The sequence below is a fragment of the Ochlerotatus camptorhynchus genome, unplaced genomic scaffold (assembly GCF_037179485.1).
Source record: "Ochlerotatus camptorhynchus isolate MF236.1 unplaced genomic scaffold, CSIRO-AGI_Acam_v1.1 ptg000422l, whole genome shotgun sequence".
Classification (NCBI taxonomy): Eukaryota; Metazoa; Arthropoda; class Insecta; order Diptera; family Culicidae; genus Ochlerotatus; species Ochlerotatus camptorhynchus.
Genome location: NW_027040908.1, coordinates 360,204 through 384,015, shown reverse-complemented (window position 1 = coordinate 384,015; position 23,812 = coordinate 360,204). Strand labels below are relative to the sequence as shown.

The window sequence follows — 23,812 nt, the reverse complement described above, 5'->3', positions numbered from 1 at the left end:
AACAAGAAATTCAGAAGCAGTTATCTATAATTTGCAGCCTAATTAATACCTAAAGCCTAAATTTAATACTAAATATTTGTAGCTATGTACCTTTCTTTTTCCTTATTTTGTATGAATATATTATTTTTTTTTTTGCTTTATTAGAGAGATTTTCAGCCTTGGGCTAGTTCATCTCTTAAAACGAGATATTATATTATAATGTGGATTAATGCATAAACCTATAATGTAGTTTCCTATCTTAAATGAGTGATTAACCCCATAGTTGCCGTTACCTTTCAACACATACCTGATAGCATCTCTCACAGTAACGATACATGGGATTGTTTTGCTTATTGTTACACTTGACACACTTCCAGTAGTCTGCCGGAGCGAAATCACTATCGTATGACTGATCGTCCGACTCTTCCGTGTCAGCAAGTATAGCAAATTCAGTAGCAGAAGAATTGTCTGCCACAGCCTGTGCAAATGCTGCTAAAACGTAATCCTAAAAACAAATATTCTCATATTCTTGCACCTTGAATAAAATCAAATAAATTTACATCGGTTCCACTAGACGATACATTCGAAAAATCATTTTCCGATTCGGTTGCGCTTGCTACTTCATATTCCAAAACTTCCATGGTGGCAATCGTATTCACGGGTTCATTATTCAGTGAATGCTGCGATATACTTGAGCATTGCGAGTTAGTATCACTATCTGATAAATCGCTGGAATCATGGCAGATATCTGAAAGAAGATGAATAAAATCAATGAATATTTAGTAGATTAATATGTTTTCACAGTTGTCCCACAACTGTCTACAGCAGCAGTCGATTTTTGACGTAGAACTACGTCTTTGTCGACTATACTGGGGTGCAAATCAAAAAATATGTGTGGTGAAGTAGTGTTAGGTTTTGAACGCTTGTAACTTTGTCATTTATAGATGAAATTAAAATCCAAATACGCCAATCGACAGGATATTACATTACAAACCTGTTGAAATAAATATTTTTCCAATTTTTCTGTAATTAAACTTTTGAAAATGTACAAATGAAAATTTTATTACTGATTTCATGAAATAAGCCTTTTTCCCAAACCCAGTCATCATAAACGAATACCACTTGGTTGCACATCATTCTGCTTGAACCTGAAAAGATATAAATCAGCGCTGCTCTCATGCCACTGCTCATTAACGCTTCGGACGGCATGGCACTAGGTCCTGCATCAAGCAGGACTAGGTTAGCGGCTAAAGGTGGATCACAGCGTATCCACCACAATGAGGAATGAGACTTGAAAAAACGTGCATGTAAAACCCCCTCCCCCTCCCCCTTAACAATAACCCGAAAAAGACATGGACTTTGACGATCATTTTTTTTTCTGGAAATAAATTTTAAGCAAACTCCAATAATGTATGAACAATTAATTTTTTACATGCAGAGCTAACATTTTCAAAAAAAAATATTGCTTAATAGGAGACATACACTCGATGAATCACCAACAACTGACTGTAAAACTTATCTGGTACCTCTATATATTCAATTATATTAACATCCAAAGTCCATCCTTTTTTACATATTCTGCACAAAAGAAACTTTCTGCTCCGCCCCATTCATAAAAAACTGCGGGAAATCCTATCAGGTTCTGAACTTGAAAAGATATAAAACAGCGCTGCTGTCATGCTTTTGCTTATTGTCGCTTCGGACGGCGTGGCACTTGGTCCTGCAGTAAGCAGGATCAAATCAGCAGCTAAAGGTGGATCGCGGCGTGACCACAATGAGGAAAAGTAAAATATGTAAACCCCCTCCACCCCTCACATTAACCCCTGCCCTTCACAACAATCTCTCCCTCCTCCCTCAACAACCTCTCCTACCCCCCCCCCCCCCATTCATCAATAACCTTTCCTACCCCCCCCCCATTCATCAATAACCTTTCCTACCCCCCCCCCCATCAACAACCTCTCCAAATTCCCCCCCCCCTCCCAATCAACAACCTCTCTTACCCCCCCCCCCCAATATATTTTAAGCAAATCACAATCATTAGTAAAAACAGAAGTTTTTCCCTTAATTTCTTCCCACACCAAAACTTTTAAACTTTAACAAAAATTGCTTGAAAGACATATTCAATGATATTAAGTTGGTGAATTACACACAACTGACGGTAAAACATATCTGGTACCTGGAAAGTATGTTTTGTGCAGAATATGTAAAAAAGGAGGGACGTCGGATGTTAACCTAAATGCATATATCCTGCATCATAGATAGAGATAGATACACTGGAGTCGCTTTTTACGCGGGTGATATGTCCCGCGTAAAAAAAACCGCGTAAAAAAAAACCGCGTAAATTCCGGAATCCGCGTAAAAAAAAACCGCGTAAATTCCGAAATCCGCGTAAAAAAAACCGAGTAAAAAAAGACCGTGTAAGAAAAAAACGCATAAAAAGCGATATACCGCGTAAATTCTGAAATCCGCGTAAAAAAAAACCAAAATCCGCGTAAAAAAAACCGCGTAAATTCCGGAATCCGCGTAAAAAAAAACCGCGTAAATTCCGAAATCCGCGTAAAAAAAAACCGTGTAAAAAAAAACCGCGTAAAAAGCGACTCCAGTGTAGATAGGTTCTACAGGGTGCGTGACGAATTTTTGCAGTAAATTTCAAATAGTAATTTCTCATGCTTGCGGATCATGATTTAGATATATTTGGCAGCACTGAATTGCTCATACTGTTAGGTGTAAGATGTAAGCAAACAGTGTTGAGTAAACGTAAAGATGTCGAAACAAAAGAGCAATCGGTCAGCCGCTGTCGCTTTGTTGCGCGCCGGAGTAAGCGAATAGAAATAATTCGGTGGATAAATGTGTCTGAAAGAACATTATAAAAAAAGGCCTGGGAAAGTGATAAAATTGAGAACCTGCTCATACTGCTAATGAAACACAGAAATGGCTTGCGGAAAATATTTCGGAATTTTGGGAGAAAGAAATTTGGCCCCCAAGCAGTCCCGATATCAATCCGTTGGATTATTTTGTACGGGGCATCGTCGAACGGAATACCAATAGAACCCCTAACACCACACTTAAGTCCCTAAAAGCTAAAATCAAGGTAGTGATGACATCTATGGATTAAAACATTGTCAAACGTGCATATGGCAGTTTCCGGAAGCGTCTAGCTACAGTCGTCGAAAGGGAAGGTGATTTTTTTCAATAAAATTAGTTACAACTTCCATATTTTGCGAAAGAAAATAAATCACATAACATTCATTGCTAGAATAGCTAACTGGAGTAATTTTTCTCAAATATGTCATTTACTGCAAAAATTCGTCACGCACCCTGTACGTCATACTGCGGTTGTGTCTAGGACACAACCCTTTAATTTTTTTTATGTCGGTGTGAACCACGCGATAGCCTGTTTTCGAGACTCGCTATTATATACCTAGTTGCTATTTGTTCGTTGCTAGCAGCTCGGTGCCTTTTGTTGCTACGGTGCAAGATGTGTGAAATAAAAAAAACACCATCAAGTTTAGTTTCAGCCACCATGATGCTAAACCAAACATCGGAGAGATTGTAAATTTCGCCAAAGCACTCGACGCTGATCCGGCTGAAATGGTTATCGCATTGGTGAGGAAAAGGGAGTCTTCATGTAGTTCAAATCAGAGGAAACGATGCTCCATGCTCTGACATACAATTCGGAGGATTTAATCTTCCATTATGCGAATGGAACGACGACAAAGGTAAGCATGTCGCATGCTGGTGAATTCATCCAATATGTGCGTGCGTATGACTTGCCACCAGAGGTACCCTACAACGAGCTGGATAAAGTGCTGGGGAAATATGGAAAAATAAACACATCATCCGGGAGAAATTTCCAACGGATCTGTGCTTTGAGGTATATACAGGGATATGCGGTATATATATGGATGTGAAAAAGAAAATCCCCACGTCTTTACATTTCTTCAATCGCAAAGGAAATATATTTTATGATGGCAACAAAGATAAATGTTTTCCGTGCAAGGCGGACGGACACCGGAAGCTTTCCTGCCCTAAGCGGAAGACTCGGAAGGAACTGGAGAAGCAACCTAAGGAAATAGGAAAGCAGCAAAGTGAAAGAAAACAAAACAGTAGCAGTACGTATGCTGGTGTAGTGGTGGAAGGTGCGTCGTTAGTCATTAGCTACGAGGAAACGGACAAGGGGTTGGAGATGTTGAATGTAAAATAACGAAATGGACGTGACGACCCCGACGACCGACGAGAGTAGCGGAGAGCATGCAACGGGAAACGACGTTCAGAAGCAGCAGCAGCGATCAAAAACAAATTCTGGAAAGAAAAAAGTTGCGTGCACGGGAGAAGATCGCTTTGTCGCCGCTTCGATCGCCACCCAAGAAAATCCTATTATAAAATGCATTTTTATATTTTTTTTTAGTATTTTGAGATCCAAAATTGGTATTCTATGTTACTCGGCTCCGCTAAGTTATTTTTATAACATTTGAGCCTGCCAAATAAACGAAATGAAAAAAATAATTGGTGGGGTTGTGTACAAGACACGACCGCAGGGTTGACGTAGACTACGTTAAGCTGTGTAGTGAAATTCTCATGCATTTTTTCTAGATAGGGTTAACTACCCCATTTCCGGCCTATTAAGCATAACCCGCACTTAGTCTTTCTTAATCTAGTTCAGTTTAGCACCAAACGGATTGTTATTATTACTGATGGCTTCCAAATTTATTTACCTTTCCGTACGTACCGTAAGATTTGAAAACGAGAAACCAATCGTTGAGATATTGTCAAAAGTCCAACACTGCTTCTTGACGCCAAACTCGGCCTACGGATTTTAAACTTGGCCTAACGCATTGAAACGCAATTGAAACACCATTGAATTTACTTCGGCCTATCGGATGAAGATAAAAAATGATTCGGTCGGAGCGCTTCTTTTGTTTTTGGGAATAATGGGTGCAAACCTTCATACCACGCGTTCGCATTGACTTCGTTCGGTAGCTTATTAACTAAAGTATCGTACCAAACGCATAATTGACTTGTTAACTCTGAAACCATGAATATATTTGAACTTTACTGCTCGATAGGCCCAAAATGGGCGATTAGGCCGAAGTAGTTCTCTACCCTATTGATTTAAAATACAGTAGAAGTAACCTATGTTTTCGGTCCTAAGTACATTTTTTGGATTTCCTACTTAGTAAAACTTGGTTAATTTCAGGACCTCATAAAAATGAGAATACATATTCTATTTCATTTGGTTCCTAAATTACAATATGATATGAGTAAGGCTTTCTTAAAGTGATTCATTGAAGCGTCCAACAATGACCGTCATGATGGCTGATATTCCCTATCACTTCAATATATCTAGGACACAAATCATGGACGGTTGTGACATCACTCATGAAATTGAAACTCCTTGTGTACTGGACTGCAACAAACGTGAAGTTCCAGTTTCTTTGTTATAAGTTTTGTGAGAGCTGATATCTGTACTCTTGAAATTTTTCTATGGTAATGAGATTGATCCTCAGCGATTCAACTTCAAAACGCTAAAAATAAATGCACACACAAAAACGGAGTGCACAATTTTGCATCAATGTTATGCAACATTTCATAGTTGATCGAGATGATATCAATTAGCCATGAATCCCTCCAATAAGTTCTCGGTACATCTTTTATCTACCGATTGAACAAATAAAAAAATATTAAGGCTGTGTTCCATTTGGAACATTTTCACTTAGATTTGACACTTCGAAAATAAATTAAGATGTTCGAAAATCCCTCTGTTGTACATCGGCCGATTTTCGAGAAAGCGTCTGTCAAATTGATTCCTTGTCTGTCAGAAATAAGTCTGCTGGAATAGCAGGTTTATTTAAAAAATTTGCATCTGTCAAATTTAAGTAAAAATTCACCAAATGGAACACAGTCTTGATAACTTGAGCACAGAATCGCTTCTTGTTGTGTTTGTCGTATTAGATGCTAGATAAAAACTTCTTTTATCGACATGTGTGCTGAAAATATCTGGGCTGAGTGGATTCAAGGAGAAATTCGATGAAGAAAATCTTGTCAGTGTTACTTAGGACCTAATGCAATGTTCAACTTGAATTAATCATTTCGTCCGACCACTTTCCACAGAGATGGCGCTGTTCCGCTGGTAAGAAGTGATAAAAATCCCCACATAGAAATTGAGAGAAGTGGGAATAATTCGCTTTCGGTGCATATTCAGTTCAAAAAAAGGAAACGACAATCTAAAGAAATTAGTCAGGGACTTTGTCGTTCACTTTTTTCCCGGAAATTATTGTTAAACAAGCTACACACTTAGAAATTTTTACAGAAATCTGTAAAATTTTACCGAAATCTCAACAGCTGAACCAAAGATGAATACTAAGATGAAACTGTCGGAAGAAAAACTTTCTATTTTAGGCTCTGAACCATTTGGTGGATTATTTTAACTTTTTGTTAAAATTTGACAGATGGAAAGTTATCGATGAACCCTGCTATCCGAGCATGGTTATTTCGGACAGACAAGAAGTTAAATTTTGACAACGGTGGGTCGAAAACCGGTCGATCGACAACACGGGGATTTTCGAACATAGAAAATAACTTTCGAAATGTCACTTTTAACCACGAGTTAATTTTAACTCGGCAAATGGTTCACAGCCTTAGTGTCCTCTTTCACGGTCCCTTTCATCAAATAAATACCCCCCGTATTCAAGGTAATTTTGTGGTTTTGCTGCCCCCTCGGTAGAGATGAAATTTTGCGCTCATTTTTATCAAAACAAACGCACCAAAATTAGAGATGTCCCATTTTTTAATTACTCGATTAACAACTAATCGATTATTTTTTGTTCGCTGTGCTGTCATTTTTCAACCAATGAGAGTGCAGCACATGTTTGAAACGATCGGTGATGATCCTCTGGAGATGTTAATGCTTATATCGGCACGATATAATCGATTACAAATATTTTACTTTAACATTTGAAGTCCCTCCTTTTCCCTTTCCCTTCAGAGAAAGATCGATCTTGAAGGAGCGATCTTATATTTGGCTCTAGGATCGATCCACTGATTAAATTGCTACCAAAGAATCGATCTTTTGATTTTTATTTTAATACGCTTGTTTACGTTGGTAGGGTAATTGATTCTGGTTGGACCTATCCAAAAACTGATGATGGTTGGACCTATTTTTTCAATCGCTAGTTTAGTCAATCTTAGCTAAATTTTTATTTTCAAAAATCACTTAACTATCATAAAAAACTCTTTTTCTTCAATTTGCATGGGTGTTTTATTGAAAAAACTTCAAAACAATTGAGTTTCAATGTGTTTTCAAAATAGTCCACTTTTCATCATGCCGTACTTTCAAACATACAAAAAAGGAATATTTTGTACATTTATTTTTATTTCCATGCAGTAAAATACTGCTTTAAGGTGTAAACAACACGTTAGTACGCCATTTATCCATTGGTTTCACTAAAATGTTTGAATAATTCACGAAATTCGAATAGGTAAATATGATCATGGTTGGACCTACGCATGATGATGGTTGGACCTATGTGTTTCCTAAGACGGTCGCTAGGTGCGCTTCGGTTTGCCTACATCCTTCATGCGCAGCTGATTTGAAATTCTAATTCGTTCGATTGAAAAAAATGGCTAAAGAAAAGAGTTATACGGTCGAAAATCTTCAAGAGGCTGTTCTTTTAATAAGAAATAAATCATTTACTGCGTATCAGGCACAGAAAAAGTACAATATTCCGAAAACGACACTTCACGCAAAAATTAAGGGAAGCCACGGCAAGAAATATGGAAGGGAAATAGTGTTTAGTGTTGATTTGGAGAACCAGCTAGAGGATTGGGTTTGTATGTGCGCTGCTTCTGGCAGTCCCAAGACGACCAAAAAGATCTTGGAAGCTGCTAAAGACCTTGCGTCACTAGTTGGGCGTAAATTTAAAGGAGGAATTCCATCTTCAGGTTGGCTGAAAGGGTAACCACCGATTTCCGAACTACCACGAAAGCGCCGAAAGAATCTGTTAATATGAATTTACATTAAGCACTTCTCATACACCTTCTGTATGTGAAATAACTTGAAATAAATTGTTAGCAAACTAAAAATTGCTAACTGAAACTTATTTCCGAAAAAAAAAACTCCCAGGAGAAAAAAAAACTATAAAACCGGAATTAAGTTCTGATATTCTGTCATTTTAAGCCCCTAAATTCTCCGGGGGCACCCAGAACATGCCCGGAATTGGCCAATGTGGTCCAAGGCACTCAATTTTGATATTGATCTTGTTATCGAATTTGGAAGTAATGTGAAGTGTCGCATGATAGGTTTTATTCCTGACATGTCAAAATTAGGTCCATGTTACATATACCCTGGAACTTGTTCCGACCATATCTCCGGAACCAGTTGACCGATTCCAAAAATATTCGATAGCTTTTAATGGGACCACAATACCTATAGTTTGACGGTAAAAAATTTCCAAATTGGGTCAATGATTTCTTAGAAAATGAGCCATGATGAATAGCTAATGCGTGGAAAATGAACATTTGTAAAAACGAAGATAAACTCAAATTTCTTGATTTTTTTAAATAGTAAATTCATAAAAACTGTATAAAAAGGGTTTTTTTCATGAAACCAATGAGCTCTTAACAAAGTTTTTGAACAAATATGGGCTAAACTAGCATTTGCAAAAATAGGTCCAACCATCATCATTTTTTAGGTCCAACCAAGATCAGTATAGGTCCAACCAACATCATAATTCTTTGCTGAATAAAAACGTTTTATAAAATTATTTGTTCATAATATTTAACTTTTTATGTTATTATTAGAAAGAAGAAAGGTAGATCTTTCCCCTAATCACGCATTTTTCATAATTATATGTTGAATTCATAAAAAAATACGACATGAATTTTGACGTCGTGTGAAACCGGCCTAAATAGGTCCAACCATCATCAGTTACCCTACCCTTAGAAATGCTTTCCTTTACAATATTCAATTAAATGTTGTCGTGGCGATAATGAGCAATGAGTACAACTGGGAGGTAGAGCAAACCTTATAATGTTACTGTATTCATAAATATCGGAAACGCAAATAGTGACGTCATTGTAAGGAGTAATGCTGATGTTGACGTATTTTTACAATGTATGTTCGTTAAATTTACCAGCAGGGTGAGAGTAAATCGTTTTTTCGAAATACACTTAAAAAATTTACCACCTTTTTTTTTACGCTCGAAAAGATCGAAAAAAGATATCGATTATTTCGATCTTTTCGTGGACAAAGAATCGATCCGAAAAATCGGAAATCGGGATGAAAAAGATCGATCTTCCAAAGATCGATCCAAAATCGTCCAATCCTAATTCATAAAAATTGGCGGGAAATTCTGTGAGAGGTGAGCTATTTTATGTGCAGAATGTGTAAAAAAGGAGGGACTTCGAATATTAATCTAAATGGATATATAGAGGTACCAGACATGTTTTGCACTGCAATGTCCTCTGTGAACAATTAGCGGAAAACATCTGATGGAACATGAATGCAGAAGCTTGACAAAATGATTAATTGTTTCACTTAGCTGTAAACAGAAAATCGATGAAGAGAATCGAACATTACGCTTACTGTTGAATTTCAGAACCTAGCACTGAAAAAAAACTCGACGGTACCTCTATTTATGCTAAGGGATAGCATTGCAAGTCCCTCCTACTTGAAGAATTATGCAAAAAAAAACTGGGGTTGTATAAACCGTTCTATAGCATAATTTTCCAAGTAGGAGGGGCTTTCATAGCGAATCTAAAAGCATAAATAGAGGTACCGTCTGATAATTTCAGTGCTTGGTACAGAAAACTGTAATATGTGTAGGAAAATCATTTTTTTCACCACAGAAACAGCCCGTTCCCGTTTTCTTATGCGGGGCTTATGGGCGTTCACAAAACGCACGAAATCTTAAAAACCATATTAAGAATTCTTTTTAATTCAATCGATAGATTAAAGATATACCGAGAATTAAATGGAGGGATGATGCTGAAGTTCGCTGAATTCCCTGAAGTTTGCAAAACTTTGCAAGGTTTTCAGAATTTTCGCAGAATTTTCCTTAAGTTGGCTGACTTTTCAGATGCTCAATATTTTTTCCTCCATTTTTTTTTTCTTAATTCAGCAATACATTCTAGATGTGCACAGAATTATCCTGAAATTCACAAACTTCCTTGAAGTTCCCAAAATTCATCAAAATGTTCCTGAAGTCAAGCCTGAAGTACACAAACTTCCCTGAAAGCCGCAAAATTTTCCTGAAGTTCGTAATTTTTTTCTTGTACGTAGTACGTAGAATTTTCTTGTAGTTTGCCCTAAGTTATCCTGAAGTTCGTAGAGTTTGTTCGATTTTCGAAGATTTTTTTTAGCTCTCAAAACTTTCCAGAAGTACGCAGAAGTTTTCGCAAAGTCGAAAAATTTCCTGAAGTTTGCAGACATTTATGATGTTTGTGTTATGATGTCCTGCAATTTATATAATTTTTCTTAAGTTCGCAGAATTTTTCAAAAGTTCATAGATTTTTTTGAAGTTCGTATAATTTTTCTTCAAAGCATTGCAGAAGTTCTCAGATTTTGTCTGAAGTTAGCAGATTTTGTCTGAAGTTTGGAAGCTCTTTAATTTTCCTGAAATGCTCAGAATTTTCCTGAAGTACGAAGAATTTTGCTGAAGTTCGCAGACTTTATTGCTATTAATTTGACTGACTTGTTGGTTTTGTTTATGTAATCGTTTAAATAAACGTTTTTCATTCCTTACTTTTTCATTGATTCGACTTTATTATTATTTCTGTTTCAACTGGTTTCAGGTATTTAGGTCATGGAATGAGTCACTTTGCTCTGTCTCGTTTATTCCGGATGGGCGTTTCAACCGTACGGGAAATCACCCAGGAAGTCACGAGAGTGATATGGGAGGTAATGTCTGGTACATATTTACCAATACTGAGTGAAGCCTCTTGGAAGGAATGCAGCGATGATTTTTTTGATCACTGGAATTTTCCGAATTGCTGTGGCGCCGTCGACGGGAAGCACGTGGTTATTCAATGCTCACCAAACGCTGGTTCACTATTTTACAACTATAAAAAACAGCATTCAATCGTTTTGTTGGCAATTTGTGACGCCAATTACAACTACTTGGCAGTTGACATAGGTGCGTACGGTGGAAACTCTGATAGCAGTATATTTGCGTCAAGTGAGTTTGGAAAACTTTTGTTATGAGGCAGACTGGGATTTCCTCCGCCAACTAACTTGCCAAACAGCACCATAGAGCTGCCTTATTTCATTGTTGGAGATGCAGATTTCCCTCTCATGAGACCCTTCCCAGGAAGAAATCTACAGGAAATACAAGAAAATTTCAACCATAGACTTTCTGTTGCACGCCGCACGATAGAAAATACATTTGGCATCACCGTCGCTAGATGGAGGATTTTGAAGTCACCATTGAGTATGTTACCAGAGGAGTCGAGTTTTGAACGCCTTTGGATACGGTTGTGTCTAAATTTGCTCTCTGTTTTGTGCGTGCATTCTCTTTCATAGTTTTCGGCTGCATTTGGCGGATTAGCGCTGGCACTCTGCCTCCCGGACGGTTATACGTGTGTGAGTGGTGGTTTTCTCGCTTTCCGAGAAGTTTTAGAATCAAGGAAGAAAACATGATTCATCATGTTTGCAAAATTGCAAGCATCAGAAGATTTGGCGCTGCGTGGTTTGATTGTTTCTCCCGGACCAAAAATTTGTGGCATCGCGAGTGAAAATTTTAATTTCTGATTATTTACGCGGTGATGAGCACGGCGCTGATCTATTGTTAGGGTTTTGCGATGAGCATTGCTTTTGTGCACGGAGTGTCTTGAAAAAGAAAAGTGAAGAAAAGTGATATTTGGTTGTTGTGTGGTTGGAGTGGAGAGAAAAATATGCGTGGAAGCATCGGGAATGCGCTCCCGGGCAGGGTTGCTTCCACTCACTTGCTATAAAAAAATATTATTCGGAATTATGCAATCATTAGATGCAATAATGCTATGTTGTACTTGTAAGTAACAAGAAGAGGTAGTAAACTATGTGTTTGACTCATAAAACCTGTCAATTTCGCTTTGAGAGCGTCACAATTAGCGATCTTATGGTTCGTGAGCGTTCACTCAGAGTGAGCGCTCACGAGTCGTAAAATCACAGATTGTGACGCACTGAAAGCAATTTTGACAGATTTTATGTGTCAAACATATACTTCATGACCTCCTCTTGTAACTTACAAGTACTAATAAGCATTTTACCATATCATGATTTCATAATTCCGAAAAACATTTTTTTATAGCAAGTGAGTGGAAGTAACCCTGCTCCCGGGTAAAGTGATTTGATGAGTACGTTCCAGTTGAAGATTGTTGACAAGTGTATTTGTGGTGATGCAAATTATGGTTTAGATGACGCATGGCTTCAAACATTTTGTGTGTCCAAATAAAACATATTACATACTAAATACGCACAGGGCATCGTCTGCTGACCATTGCCGCGGGTATATCGTGGGAGTCCCAGGTACCCGGTTCAAGCTTTAGTTGGCGGCGGTGGCTCTTCTTGACCTTCTATCCCCTGAGTAGTTAGTGTGAATAAGGGCGTCTATGTGATGTTTTGCTGTACCTGTTGTGGACATCTACTGCATCCTGTTCCCTTAACTTGTTGAGGACACCCTGTCTTGCCTCAAAAGTTCCCCTTTTTGAAGTACTAGTTTTCACAACATAAAGGGCACCATTACGGAGCATGAGATTTGATCAAATTATTCGCAGTTCTACTTGTCCAACGCCCCCGGCTGGGTGAGGGATAGAGGATGACACACACACACACACACCGAGAATTAAATGGAGGGATTTCAAGCTAAAATGTTCTGATCGTGAAATATTGACTATCAATACCAAAATTTCGCATAAATGTCCAACCCATTTTGTGTGGTGTGTGCTGCTGTCTTTCAGTGTTGCAATGATTAGGAAACTTTCATAGAGGGGTTTCAGAAGTTGGGACCGGTCATGTATTAGGTGTATTGCAAAACACGCTCCGAGGGGGAAGGCGGGTTAATTGGTCAAAAATATACGTAATTTATGGATGGCCCTAATTTTACTTCCAAGGTTGTGTCACAATGGGTGAGTTTAATTTAACATCGTGACAGATGAGTTATCGAATAACCCTGCTATACGAGCGTGGTTATTTCGGACCGACTAGAAGTTAAATTTTGGTAACCGTGGCTGAGTTCTGTTTGAAAACTGATCAATTTCCGGCATTTTCGAACATTGAAAATAACTTACGAAATGTCACGTTTAACCACGAGTTAAATTTAACTCGGCAATTGGTACACAGCCCAAGAAGTATTTCTCGATTACTTTTTCGAAGGAACGTATCAGCTTTTGTAAACAACGCATTTGATCGTCGATTTGGCGTAACTGGTAGCTCACCCACGCATGCTAGCACTACCATCAGATAGGGGAAAATTTTCCCAACCTGTACCGGTGTTAGCAACAATCAATACGAAACTAACGATTTTAAATTGGCTTACTACTTGACTAGCCTATTGGTCCCAAGCAAATCGATTACGTACCCCATTCTAGTCAAAATTCTAATACTATACTATGTTTTTTTTGATTCGCTATGAAAGTTTGACAGATAAAAAGAGGGGTTAGTGGATTTTCCTATGTTTCGAGGGGTGAATCGATTAGCTTGGGACCGAAGATAGTACCAGAGCAGAGCCAACAAGTTGAGCACTTTCTTCGGGACCTACTAGTCTTAGAGTTACCTCTATGGTGTTAGTATGTGGGGCGAGCTATTAGTTATGCCAAACTGACGATAAAATGCGTTGTTTACTAAAGCTGATATGTCCTTCCGAAAAGTAATCGAGATTTGTAGTTATCATTCAGGCAAGGAGCGCTTGCGCCATCTAGGCGACGCCGCTACCAGCAGCCAATGATCTGCTGCTGCTGCTACCTGCTTACCCGCCGTCCGCAGCGAAAATGAGTTGAGGCACATTAGCAGCGCTGTTTTATAACTTTTTCTGATTCAAGCAGCACGATGTGCAACCAAATTGTACTTGATTATGATGACTGGGTTTGGGGAGAACGTTTATTTCATGAAAACAGTGATAAAATTATCACTTTTTATTTGTCCATTTTTAAAACAGTTTTTTTTTTTTTATGAAAATTGGAAAAAAGTTTATTGCAACAGCTTACGAAAGGTATTTCCTATCGATTGGTGTATTCGGATTTTAATTTCATCTATAAATGACAAACCTTATAGCGTTAAAAAAATTACACCTTTTCGTGACGGTCGCAATTTTAGATTTTCGATTTACCCCCAGTACCTTCCCATAAGACGTAGTCTACGTCAAAATATGTTTTCACGCCTGTCAAACTGTAACTCAGAGATTCATTCTTTTTTTTCGTTTTCTTCGTAGTTGCCATGAGTAACTCCACTTTTTACAAAACTGAGTAAAATTTGTATGGGAAAAAAAGAGTGAGTCTTGACTCAGTCTCTGAGTTACTTTCCACGGGTGTGTTAACTTTACTACCCACACAGCAAAAAAATGTAATATCGATCAATGTAATTCAAGCTGATGTATGAAATAATGATGTAATACCAAAAAGCAGATACAATATTACATCAATGGATGTAATTTTGTTCGCAAAATCGATGTACATCGTACAACGTTATATTACACAACCGATGGATTGACCTGGTTGCAGCAGTTTGGATGTAATATTCAACAACTTTTTTTTCTGTGTACTTGCATCCGTGAATAATGTCTCGCATTTTTTTCAAATGGAGGATGCAGGCGCTTGGTTATTTGTCTTCGTTGATATAAAAATCTAATAAGTTGAAAATAAATCATCATCTAAAATTTAGCTGATCACGGTACACCATAATTATTAATATTTATTATATATTACACGATGAGAAACCTTTTTGACTGATTTTGTGAGATTGAGTATTAATTTTCATGAGTTAAAAATAATCTTCTGAAAATATTTGGCCAAATTACACATTACTTGGTCGTGAAACCGCATCACCTAGTGTTGCCTTTATTCGGGAAATTCATCAGATTTATCATTTTTTTACTCCCGGGAAACAGTTTATAATTCTGGAGAAAATTTGAGGAATCTAAAGTGCGAAGTTAGGAAAGCTTCCAGGCGAAGAATCTGCCATGCGACACCGGTAGATGCTTCTGAAATAATTTTTGAGAAAATCCCATGTGAAGTTGGAAGAAACTTCAAGGAAAAGTTGAAAAAAGGTCAATGCAAATTTAGACAGCCGAATGAAACTTTCAGGCCCAACAAGCCGCCCTGGAAAAAAAACAAAGTTGCAAATACCGAAGAAAGAAATACGGATCGGAACAATCGGCACAGACCTACGTGACGAAATAAGGACTACGATTGGAAACTCGGAACATGGAACTGTAAATCGCTCGGCTTCCCGGGTTGCGATAGGTTAATCTATGACGAACTTCAACCACGCAACTTCGAAGTCGTAGCACTGCAGGAACTTTGCCGGACGGGACAAAAGGTATGGAAAAGCGGGCATCGAGCGGCTACTTTCTACCAGAGCTGTGGCACCACCAACGAGCTGGGAACCGGCTTTGTAGTGCTGGGTAAGATGCGCCAACGCGTGATTGGTTGGCAGCCGATCAACGGGAGGATGTGCAAGTTGAGGATTAAGGGCCGTTTCTTCAACTACAGCATCATCAACGTGCACTGCCCACACGAAGGGAGACCCGACGACGAGAAAGAAGCGTTCTATGCGCAGCTGGAGCAGGTGTACGACGGCTGTTCGCAACGGGACGTCAAAATCGTCATTGGCGACATGAACGCTCAGGTAGGACGGTAGGCAATGTATAGACCGGCAATCCGGCCAAACAGCCTGCATGCCGTATCGAACGACAACGGCCAACGATGCGTGAACTTTGCAGCCTCCCGGGATATGGTAGTTCGAAGTACCTTTTTCCCCCACAAGGATATCCACAAAGCCACCTGGAGATCACCTGACCAACAGCGAATGCAAACTGTTAGTAGAGGAGAAGAATGCAGCACGGGCGAGAATGCTGCAACACCGCACGAGATTGAATGTGGAGCGATACAGACAAGCGCGGAACAGACAAAACTCGGTTTTCCGAAGGAAGAAGCGTCAGCAGGAAGACCGAGATCGTGAGACGATGGAAAATCTGTACCGCGTAAACGACACACGGAAGTTCTATGAGAAGCTAAATAGTTCGCGCAAAGGCTACGTGCCGCAAGCCGATATGTGCAAGGACTTGGACGCTAACCTTCTCACGAACGAGTGTGAGGTGATTGAGAGGTGGAAGCAGTACTATGACGAGCACCTCAACGGTGAAGCAGCAGAAAACGAAGGTGGCAGGGCAACAGACCTTGGAGCACGCGCAGAAGACGACAGGCTACCGGCCCCTGATCTTCAAGAAGTTGAGGAGGAGATCGGTTGGCTGAAGAACAACAAAGCAACTGGTGTAGATCAACTACCAAGTGAGCTATTAAAATACGGTGGTGAAGCACTGGCTAGAGCGCTGCACTGGGTAATTGTCAAGTTTTGGGAGGAGGAGATATTACCGGAGGAGTGGATGGAAGGTGTCGTATGCCCAATCTACAAAAAGGGCGACAAGTTGGATTGCTGCAACTACCGCGCGATCACACTGCTGAGCGCCGCCTACAAGGTACTCTCCCAAATTCTATGCCGCCGTCTGTCACCATATGCAAGAGAGTTCGTGGGGTAATACCAGGCGGGATTCATGGGTTCCCGCGCTACCACGGATCAAATTTTCGCGATTCGGCAGGTTCTGCAGAAATGCCGCGAATACAACGTGCCCACACATCATTTGTTCATCGATTTCAAATCCGCATACGACACAATCGATCGAGATCAGCTATGGCAGATTATGCACGAGTAGGGACTTCCGGATAAACTGACGCGATTGGTCAAGGCGACGATGGATCGAGTGATGTGCGTTGTTCGAGTATCGGGGACACTCTCGAGTCCCTTTGAATCTCGAAGGGGGTTACGGCAGGGTGATGGACTTTCGTGTCTGCTGTTCAACATCGCGTTAGAAGGTGTGATCAGAAGAGCTGGGATAGACACGAGTGGCACGATATTCAGGAAGTCCATCCAGCTCCTTGGTTTCGCCGATGACATTGACATTATGGCACGGAACTTTGAGATGATGGCGGAAACGTACATCAGACTGAAGGCTGAAGCTAGACGGATTGGACTTGCCATCAACGCATCAAAGACAAAATACATGAAAGGAAGAGGTTCTAAGGAAGACAATCAGGGTTATTCTGCGTGGCGAATGAGGTGAGACGACTCGAGTAACTCGTGTCACCCGATTCCAGCTGGCGAGTGAGGTGAGAAAAGTCACATGGGATGAACCCGGTGAACTCTCACCTTATTCTCACAGTCGTATTTCGGTGACAAAAGTCGTACTGAAGTGACGATTTTAAGTGACAAGAGTCGTAACCTCCGCTGCAGTCGACTGGAAGGAAAACCTTAGAGTTCTATAAGCGATGGTTGCGGTTTTCGGTAATTTATTACTTCTAAATTTGTTTCATACAATTTTTTTTTGTTTCTTCGGCTTCCTCAATATGGGTATTTTTGGAATAGGAGTGACGTGTAGGAATCGGAAACCCATGTCTGAGGCCATTTTAAAATTCAATATGGCGGCTTCCGGTTTGAGAAAAATTTGGAAATTCTGCCAAATACCCCACAAAACTAGTATTTTTGGAGTCGGGATGACGTGTAGGGACCGGAAATCGATGTCTGAGGTTAATCTGAAATTCAAGATGGTGGCTTCCGGTTGGAGAAAAACTTGAAAATTATGTCTAATACCCCTCAATATGGGTATTTTTAGAATTGGGGTGACGTATAGGGTCCGGAAATAGATGTCTGACGCCATTTTGAATTCAAGATGGCGGTTTCCGGTCGGAGAAAAACTGGAAATTATTGCCAAATTCCCCACAGTAGGAGTATTTTTGGAATCTTGGTGACGTGTAGGGTTCGGAAATAGATGCCTGAGGCCATTTTTAAATTCAAGATGGCGGCTTCCGGTGGGAGAAAAACTGGGAATTATTGCCAAATTACCCACAGTATGAGTATTTTTGGAGTCTTGGTAACGTGTAGGGTCCAGAAATCGATGTCTGAGGCCGTTTTGAAATTCAAGATGGTGGCTTCCGGTTGGAGAAAAACTTGAAAATTATGTCTAATACCCCTCAATATGGGTATTTTTAGAATTGGGGTGACGTATAGGGTCCGGAAATAGATGTCTGACGCCATTTTGAATTCAAGATGGCGGCTTCCGGTCGGAGAAAAACTGGGAATTATTGCCAAATTACCCACAGTATGAGTATTTTTGGAATCTTGGTGACGTGTGGGGTTCGAAAATCGATGTCTGAGGCCATTTTGAAATTCAAGATGGTGGCTTCCGGTTGGAGAAAAACTTGAAAATTCTGTCAAATATCCCTCAATATAGGTATTTTTGGAATTGGGGTGACGTGTAGTGACCGGAAACCCATGTCTGACACTATTTTTAATTCAAGATGGCGGCTTCCGGCTAGTGAAAAACTTAGAAATTTCACCGAATACCCCACAAAACTGGTATTTTTGGAGTCGGGGTGACGTGTAAGGACAAGAAATCGATATTGAGGCCATTCGGAATTTCAAGATGGTGGCTTCCGGTTATAGAAAAACTTGAAAATTGTGTCAAATATCCCTCAATATGGGTATTTTTAGAATTGGGGTGACGTGAAGGGACCGGAAATCGATGTCTGACGCTTTTTTGACTTCAATATGGCAGCTTCCGGTTGGAGAAAAATTTGGAAATTCTGCCAAATACCCCACAAAATTGGTATTTTTGGAGTCGGGATGACGTGTAGGGACCGGAAATTGATGTCTGACGCCATTTTGAATTCAAGATGGCGGTTTCCGGTCGGAGAAAAACTGGGAATTATTGCCAAATTACTCACAGTAGGAGTATTTTTGGAATCTTGGTGACGTGTAGGGTTCCGAAATCGATGCCTGAGGCCATTTTTAAATTCAAGACGGCGGCTTCCGGTGGGAGAAAAACTGGGAATTATTGCCAAATTACCCACAGTATGAGTATTTTTGGAATCTTGGTGACGTGTGGGGTTCGGAAATCGATGTCTGAGGCCATTTTGAAATTCAAGATGGTGGCTTCCGGTTGGAGAAAAACTTGAAAATTCTGTCAAATATCCCTCTTTTTTTTTTTTTTTTTTCTTTTTTTTTGTGATTTTTAGCCGTAGGCTAGTTCATCACATTTGATAATCGAGGGTCAGGCTTAGGGCCTGCCTCGAAAGAAAGCGTTTCAGTCTATCATTACATAATGTACAACTGGCTCTGATTACCCACCAAAAGGGACAGACAACATTTTAAAAAACTTAATGTAAAGTGGGAGTTACATCGGGACTGTGGTGAGGAATGGATGCGCGAACAAGGTAGAGCTCCACCGTAAGAGACAGTGCCCCAGTCCGGCAGAGATACCCCGACGGCAGGAAAATAGGAAGGTGAAAGAACACGGACAGCGCAGCCCACGACGAGAGGGCTAGATTTGGTTGTATAGGTGAGCGTCCTTCAAGAATGCAATCAGCGCAGTCAACGTCGAGGGGTCGTTGCCAAGTAGCTCCCTGATGCTCTCTGGGAGTCGGTGTTGTTCGCGTAGCCTCTGAAACTCTGGGCAGACACACAGCACGTGTTCCACCGAGGCAGGGATGCTGCAGATTGGACAAACCTTGTGGAAGGGTGTCCCACCAAAATTGTGGGAAATCCTCGCATGGCCGGTCCGGAGTCTTGAGATAATCCGCTGGTCTTTGTACTTGTGGCTGTCTTGCCAAGGTCGTACGGTTTCTTTGATCTTTCGCAGGAGGGTGGTGCGTGACTGAAACCATTCCTCCTGCCAGGCTTCCATGATGATATTCGCAATCCAACGCCTGACGTCTAGGAGTGGTACGTTCCTGGTGAAGCGGGGTCCGGATGGACCAGATCCCGCCAGCCTGTCCGCTGCCTCGTTTCCAGGAACACCACAGTGCCCGGGAATCCACGTAAAAACGGTTTAGGGTGGGGCAAAACGTGTAATGGCTTGTATCCAGGGGTGGCTCGGGGCTTCGGCTTCCAGCGCCTGGATGACGCTGTGTGAGTCCGTTAGCACAAGGATCGGTTGATCTGCAGGAGTGATGGCTGCGTCAAGAACAGCAGCGGCTTCTGCGGAAAAAACGGAACACTCCTCCGGAAGACTTTGACTTGTTGCGGTGTTTGGTCCTGCCACTCCGAGTCCCACTCCGGCCCGTGATCGCGATCCGTCCGTAAAGCGATGAACGTGCCCCGGATAAGCCGACCTAAGAAGTTCTGCAACAGAGCGCCTCAACGCTACAGAGTTATCTCCGGCTTGGAATCCTCTCTTAATCCGCTTATCTATTTTGATAACGTTTGATCGCCAACTTTTCTCTCCATGCCAGTGGACCCTGGCCACCGGGGGGAGGTCTACGTTGGCTGCAGTGCGGAGGGCTCTGTTCCCCTCGTTGAGGAGAAAGACCCTATCGTTCCCGGATGTCTTAGCAGCGAGGGCAGCGGCTTTGGTGGCAGAGGCTGCAGCAGATCGAAAATATCCCTCAATATGGGTATTTTTGGAATTGGGGTGACGTGTAGTAACCGGAAACCCATGTCTGACGCTATTTTTAATTCAAGATGGCGGCTTCCGGCTAGTGAAAAACTAAGAAATTTCACCGAATACCCCACAAAACTGGTATTTTTGGAGTCGGGGTGACGTGTAAGGACAAGAAATCGATATTGAGGCCATTCGGAATTTCAAGATGGTGGCTTCCGGTTATAGAAAAACTTGAAAATTGTGTCAAATATCCCTCAATATGGGTATTTTTAGAATTGGGGTGACGTGAAGGGACCGGAAATCGATGTCTGACGCTTTTTTGACTTCAATATGGCAGCTTCCGGTTGGAGAAAAATTTGGAAATTCTGCCAAATACCCCACAAAATTGGTATTTTTGGAGTCGGGATGACGTGTAGGGACCGGAAATTGATGTCTGAGGTCAATTTGAAATTCAAGATTGTGGCTTCCGGTTGGAGAAAAACTTGAAAATTCTGTCAAATACCTCTCAATATGAGTATTTTTAGAATTGGGGTGACGTGTAGGGACTGAAAATCGATGTCTGACGCTATTTTGACTTCAATTTAGGTAGCTTCCGGTTGTAGTAAAATTGGGAATTACTGCCAAATTACGCACAGTATGAGTATTTTTGGAGTCTTGGTAACGTGTGGGGTCCAGAATTCGATGCCTGACCCCGTTTTGAAATTCAAGATGGTGGCTTCCGGTTGGAGAAAAACTTGAAAATTCTGTCAAATATCCCTTAATATGGGTATTTTTGGAATTGGGGTGACGTGTAAGGACAGGAAATCGATGTCTGACGCCATTTTGAATTCAATATGGCGGCTTCCGGTGCGAGAAAAACTGGGAATTACTGCCAAATTACCAAAAGTGTGAGTATTTTTGGAATCTTGGTGACGTGTAGGGTCCGGAAATCGATGTCTGAAGATATTTTGAAATTCAATATGGCGGCTTCCGGTTGGAGAAAAACTGAGAAATTCTGCCAATACCCCACAAAACTGGTATTTTTGCAGTCGGGATGACGTGTAGGGACAGGAAATCGATGTCTGAGGCCATTTTTAAATTCAATATGGCGGTTTCCGGTTAGAGAAAAAACTTGGAAATGTTGTCAAATACCCCTCAATATGGAACATGTCCAAGTGTGTCCAATGTGGTCTGGAACACTTAACACGACTTGCATTGATCTTATTTTTGAATTCTGTAGTAATTTGATGTGTCGCATGATGGTTTTGATACGTTTACCGTTAAATCCAGCGTGAAGGCCCATATTCACCGGATCTTATTCCGGCCATATCTCCGGAACCGGTTCACCGATTCCAAAACCGTTCAATAGCGTTCAATGGCCCCCAAGACCTATCATTTGGCACCGAGTTTGTCCAAATCGGTTGAGCGGTTGCTGAGAAACGTGAGCGCATTCATTTCGTTACATACACACACACATACACACATACACACACACACAGACATGTTCCGATCTCGTCGAGCTGAGTCGAATGGTATATGATGGTTTTGATACGTTTTCCGTTAAATCCAGCGTGAAGGCCCATATTCACCGGATCTTATTCCGGCCATATCTCCGGAACCGGTTCACCGATTCCAAAACCTTGGGACCCCAAGACCTATCATTTGGCGCCAAGTTTGTCCAAATCGGTTGAGCGGTTGCTGAGAAACGTGAGCGCATTCATTTCGTTACATACACACACACATACACACATACACACACACACACAGACATGTTTCGATCTCGTCGAGCTGAGTCGAATGGTATATGACACTCGGCCCTCCGGGCCTCGGATCGATAGTCGGTTTTTCAAGTGATATCTATACCCTTCTTTGTAAGAAGGGTAAAAAGGCATTAGTTTACGGTCCCTACACGTCACCAAGATTCCTAAAATACTCATAATGTGGTGTATTTGACAATATCCCAGTTTTATTTAAACGGAAGCCGTTATCTTGGATATCAAAATGGCGCCAGGCATGGATTTCTGGTCGTCACCCCGATTCCAAAAATACCCCTAGATAAGGGGTATTTGACAAAATTTCCAATTTTTTTCTCTAACTGGAAGCCACCATCTTTCATTTTAAAATGGCTGCAGACATCGATTTTAGGTCCTTACACGTCAATCCGACTCCAAAAATACAAATATTGTGAGGTATTTGAGAGAATTTACAAGTTTTTCTCTTGCCGTGAGCAGCCATCTTGAATTTCAAAACGCCAGACATCGATGTTCGGTCCCTACACGTCATCAAGACTCCAAAAATACCCATAATGTGGATAATTTGGCAGTAGTTCCCAGCTTTTCTCTAACCGAAAGCTGGCATATGGAATTCAAAATGGTATCAGACATGGGTTTCCAGTCCTTACACTTCACTAAGATTCCAAAAATACACACATTGAGAGGAATTTGACTTAATTTTCAAGTTTTTCTCCAACCGGAATCCGCCATGTTTAATTTCACAATGGCCGCAGACATCGATTTCCGGCCCTTACACGTAACCCCAACTCCAAAAATACCCATATGGTGCGATATTTGAGAAAATTTCTAAGTTTTTCTCTAACCGGAAGCCACCATCTTGAATTCAAAATGGCTTTAGACATCGATTTCCGGTCCCTACACGTCATTCCGATTCCAAAAATACCCATATTGTGGGTAATTTGGTAGTATTTCCAAGTTTTTCTCTAACCGGAAGCCGCCATCTTGAATTTCAAAAAGGCGTCAGACATGGATTTTTGGTCCCTACACATCACCAAGATTTCAAAAATACCCAATATTGTGGGTAATTTTGCAGTATTGCCCAGTTTTTCTCTAACCGGAAGCCACCATATTGGATTTCAAAAAAGCGTTAGACATCGATTTCCGGTCCCTAAACGTCACCCCGATTCCAAAAATACCCATATTGTGAGTAATTTTGCAGTATTGCCCAGTTTTTCTCTAACCGGAAGCCGCCATATTGGATTTCAAAAAAGTGTTAGACATCGATTTCCGGTCCCTACACGTCATTCCGATTCCAAAAATACCCATATTGTGGGTAGTTTGGCAGTATTGCCCAGTTTTTCTCTAACCGGAAGCCGCCATATTGGATTTCAAAAAAGCTTTAGACATCGATTTCCGGTCCCTACACGTCATCAAGACTCCAAAAATACTCATATTGAGAGGTATTTCACAGAATTTCCAAGTTTTTCTCGCACCGGA

General features: G+C 40.8%; 1 protein-coding gene across 1 annotated transcript in view; it reads right to left on the bottom strand.

Annotated features, from left to right (window-relative positions):
- Positions 1-268: 268 nt before the first annotated feature.
- Positions 269-23,812, bottom strand: part of LOC135711110 (E3 ubiquitin-protein ligase Mdm2-like) — a 34,852-nt gene continuing 11,308 nt past the window's right edge. Inside the window, exons 3-4 of the mRNA XM_065233849.1 lie at positions 540-727; positions 269-484 (exon numbers count right to left, since the gene is read on the bottom strand). Coding sequence (XP_065089921.1) covers positions 269-484; positions 540-727 — 404 coding nt within the window. The remainder of the gene's footprint in view (positions 485-539; positions 728-23,812) is intronic.